Source organism: Glycine soja, chromosome 9 (assembly GCF_004193775.1).
Source record: "Glycine soja cultivar W05 chromosome 9, ASM419377v2, whole genome shotgun sequence".
Lineage (NCBI taxonomy): Eukaryota > Viridiplantae > Streptophyta > Magnoliopsida > Fabales > Fabaceae > Glycine > Glycine soja.
The window spans coordinates 42,652,907-42,657,289 of record NC_041010.1 but is presented as its reverse complement, the minus strand read 5'-3'; the positions used below and the strand labels follow the sequence as shown (position 1 = coordinate 42,657,289).

At 36.0% G+C, this 4,383-nt stretch overlaps 1 protein-coding gene across 1 annotated transcript; it reads left to right on the top strand.

The window, feature by feature from the left end:
- The first annotated feature begins 1,337 nt into the window (after nt 1–1,337).
- On the top strand, nt 1,338–2,085 carry LOC114424990 (auxin-induced protein 6B-like). Its single transcript, XM_028391701.1, has one exon. The coding sequence runs from the start codon at nt 1,610–1,612 to the stop codon at nt 1,889–1,891; it is 282 nt and encodes a 93-aa protein (XP_028247502.1). The 5' UTR covers nt 1,338–1,609; the 3' UTR covers nt 1,892–2,085.
- The last annotated feature ends 2,298 nt before the right edge of the window (nt 2,086–4,383 follow it).

Sequence of the window (4,383 nt, the reverse complement as noted above, 5' to 3'; positions counted from 1 at the left end):
CAATAGTCTTGGTGCACTACTTAATCACTGGTAAAAGCTAATAGCCTGATGTATATGGACTGAAATTTGATAATGAAACTCTTGTATATAGTAGGATTCATTGAGATTTGCCAAAGGCAAAAAGTGTTTAAACAATGTTTTGTGTTGCACTTTATTTCAGGCAACAAGTTTCAACTTCCAATGGAATTATACAAGAGAACCAATTGGAAAATCTTTACAATAAAAGAAAGTTCCTTATGTACAAATTTGCCTCACCTAATCTAGTTTCTGTCTCCATTAGCATGATTTACAACTCATTCAAGCGAGAGGTGACATTTAGGAACTCATCCTCCTGACATGGAATTGTGAGACCACCAGTTGGATGATCATATCCAAATTCTTCTTCTGCTTGACTTAATAATTCTTGAAATGAAGGTTGGTTCAAGTATGGTACTAGAATCACAAATCGCTTCATCTTATCTCCAACATAGACTGCAAGATAGCCTTTTGGTACTTCAACCCCCTTGGAGGCTGCCTGGGTTGTAGAAAACGACGCGTACCTAATAATACCTGCTATGCAGAAACCAATTGTTTTTTAAATCTCCACACAACAAATAATGTACTGATGTCAAAGGACTTGTATAAGAAAGAAATATTTGAATTCTGATACTTGAGGAATTCAATGACTTGTGTTTATTGAGTACCAAAGAAATATTGTACATATAGTTGACAATGGCCTCTGCAATCTAATACCACAATGAATGATTTTTGGTGGGGCTATGATGGGGTCAGCCGAGGGACAAGGGATCACATGGTATTGTCTTAGAGATCTATTTCAAGGATTAGGAAGTTGATTGGAGTAAATACCCCACCACCTTCTGAGATAATGGCTAACAACAGATTTACAGGGGAAACCTAATGCTTGTTTATTCATTATGCTATAGCTATTTCAACGATAGACATGCTATAGACATCCCACATGTTTCTTTGTATAGATGACAATGCTATTGATATATCTATTGTCCACCAACTAGTATCAGAGTGAGAGTATGCAACCTCTAAAACATGAGCAGACTCAATAGGAATTGGAGATAAGAAGAGAACTGATATTGAACACATGATCATTAGGTGCTATGAACCACAGTTTCTGTGTATGCCAAATTTTAAGCAACACCATGTGAACTTTCTTACATAAAGTTTGTGGTCCCATCCACCCCAAATAAGTGTCCACATCATTGTTTTAAATTTTCTTTTGCATAGATATGTGTTTTTCATTTCAAGTGGGCTAATCTGATGGCCTAATTTGCTCCAGAAGGTGGGACTTGTATTATCTACCATAAAATGTTACGTACGTTGATTTGTGGGAGAGTCCTCGAAGACATTGCCATATGCCCTTGTCTCTCAATTGTTCCCATGACTCCTATCTCAGCCCTCCTTTACCAATGATTCAAGTTGCCTTCTTACACATATCCTTTTATCTCTCTCTCTCTCTCTATATATTCTTGGTTGCGAGCATTTTAGAACCAACACAAATCATTCACACCCTGAAGCATTCAAAATTCATAAGCCAGAACTTCCAAGTCTTTTATAGACCATTTTCTTCTCAAGTCTCATTAAATATAATACAACAATGGGTTTTCGTCTACCCGCAAGTATCAGAAGGGCATCATTTGCTGCCAACCAAGCATCTTCAAAAACTTTGGAGGTGCCAAAGGGCTATCTTGCAGTCTATGTTGGAGAGAGAATGAAGCGGTTTGTGATCCCCATATCATACTTGACCCAACCTTCATTCCAAGAATTGTTGAATCAAGCTGAGGAAGAGTTTGGATATGATCATCCCATGGGTGGTCTTACAATTCCTTGCAGCGAAGATGTCTTCCAAAACATAACTTCACGCTTGGTTGGGCTGTAACTCGATCTCGTACTGTAGAAGACTGACATAGTTTTGTAGAATAGGCATCTTCTCAATTTGTAAAGATCTCCTTTTTGAGAAATAGGAGAAAAGAAAAAAGCTTTAGAATGAATGACAATTTTGTTCCATTTATTTTTGTTCAATGTAAATGAATTCAATTACTCAAGCAGTAGTTCCTCTCTTTTTTCTATTAATTTATTAGTTACATTGCCAATGTTCACTTGATCGAGTAGCGGCAAGGTTCCTCCTTGCTATAATAAGAAAAACCAGAACTGGTTGTCCTGAAAGTTTCAAAGCATGGATACAACATGTGATTCCTAGCTAGCAAGGAAAGAGCAAAAGTATTTTTTTACTAGGACCAAGGAGAATTATTTACTTATTTGGGGAAATGTTAAAATGTTTTTATTAGTAAGTATTCCCCCTTTTCATATGAAAATTACTCATGAGGTGTACCTTCCCTGATATTTATGGTGTGAAATAACAATGGACCTGACATCAAGGTTTGATTTTTGCCTTGAAAAACACCAGCTTACTTCTACAGAAAAAACTTTCTCTCTTACCATTGTCGTAGGGTTTATTGATCTGAACCAATGCTTTTTATATTACTGTTTTTTGTTATATGAATGAAACTATGACCATATAAATTCAATTTTTATATCAATTGCAGTAAAAGAAAAGAAAGATAATATCAACTTATTCAACTGGTTGGATTAATTAATTTCGTAATGATGAGTGGTGTAAGTGTAAAAGTTTGATACATAGTGTCAATGATCCTATCCCATATATATAATGTTAACTTATATCATAATAATAATATTTAATGTATCAAATTGAGATAAAATTTTGATAACTCCATTTTACAACTTTAGGTAGATGAAATTTTAAGGTTACATCGGTTAGTAGTCTAGTACTGATAATGCTCGAGTTCTCCTGTGCCCTACTAACACAGTAACACTAGGATATTTCAGTGCCAACTGCTACATAATTCATCTCGTCAAGTAGATGCTAGCTGGCTATTGGCAGCTGTAACTTAGCATTAAGCCGCGTTAGGAATATAAAAGAAAACATGTGAAATATCTAAAGCGTGTGTCTACAGAAGTATGGGATAACAATCATTCAATCAACGCACAAACAAACATTAGGTTTTACTTGATCACATCTCCTTTGATTGCAAGTATTGGCTATTCATTTGAGGAAGTGGGTTTTGCACTCATGCAGAACTTAATCCTAGGACCATGGAGAAAGGTTTCATATTTGGGACTAGTTAATCCCTATTAAAAGATGAAAACCTGATACGTATAAACTGAAATTAGATAATTGTAATGTTGTAGTGTATTATAATTCATTGAGATTTGGAAAAAAAGCAAAAAGTGTTTTTGGAAATGTCTAGTCTTAAGATTCTCATTCAAGTCAAAATTTCCAACTTCAGTTGGATTATACAAGAAAAAAAACATGGAAAATATTCACGACAAAAAAAGTTCCTTCTTTACAAATTTGCCTCAACTAATCTATCTATCTGAGTCTCCATTATAGCCTGATTTACCGCTCATTCAAGCGAGAAGTGAGGTTTAGAAACTCATCCTCCTTGCATGGAATTGTGAGACCACCCATTGAATGATGAAATCCAAACTCTTGTTCAGCTTGACTTAGTAATTGTTGAAATGAAGGTTGGTTCAAGTATGATACTGGAATCACAAACCGTTTCATCTTATCTCCAACATATACTGCAAGATAGCCTTTTGGGACTTCAACTCCCGTGCGAGTTGCTTTGGCAGCAGAAAATGATGTCTGTCTAATAATACCTGGTATGCGGAAACCCATTGTTTTTTGTTTCTCCACAAACAAATAATATACTGAGTGATGTCAAAGGACTTGTATGAGAAATAAATATTTGAATTCTGATGCTTCAGGACGCAAATGACTTGTGTTGCATGAGGATGCAAGGAAGAGTGTATATATAGTCCAAAATGGGCCGTCTGCAACATCAATCTAATTCCACCATGAATGATTTTTGACAGGGCTATGCTAGGATCTACTGAGGGACAGGGGATCACATGGTATTGTCCGAGTTAACTTTCAAGGATTGGGAAGATAAATGAGAGTTCATACCATACTCCACGTCCCTACCTTCTGAGATAATGGCCAACAGATTCAGCAAAGGTAAAACCTAATTCTTGTTCATTTATTGTGCTATAGATACATCAATGGTAGACATGTAGACAAACTTTAGACATCTCACATTTTTCTTTAAATAAGATGACAATGCTGTTGATATATCTCTTCCATGTACCAACTAATATCACTGTGACATAAGCAACCTGTAAATGTTGAGGCTTGAGCAGAGCTGGTTGATTGGTCTGAAACAGCTGAGATATGAAGAGAACCAACATGGGACACATGATCAGGAGGCACTATGAGCCACATTTTCTATGTATGCCAAATTTTAAGCAACAGGGCAGGAAATTTCATAACTGATGTTTTCGGCCCCCACC

Coding starts and splice junctions, on each gene's coding strand:
- LOC114424990 (XM_028391701.1), top strand. CDS start 1,610: ATGGGTTTTCGTCTACCCGCAAGTATCAGAAGGGCATCATTTGCTGCC.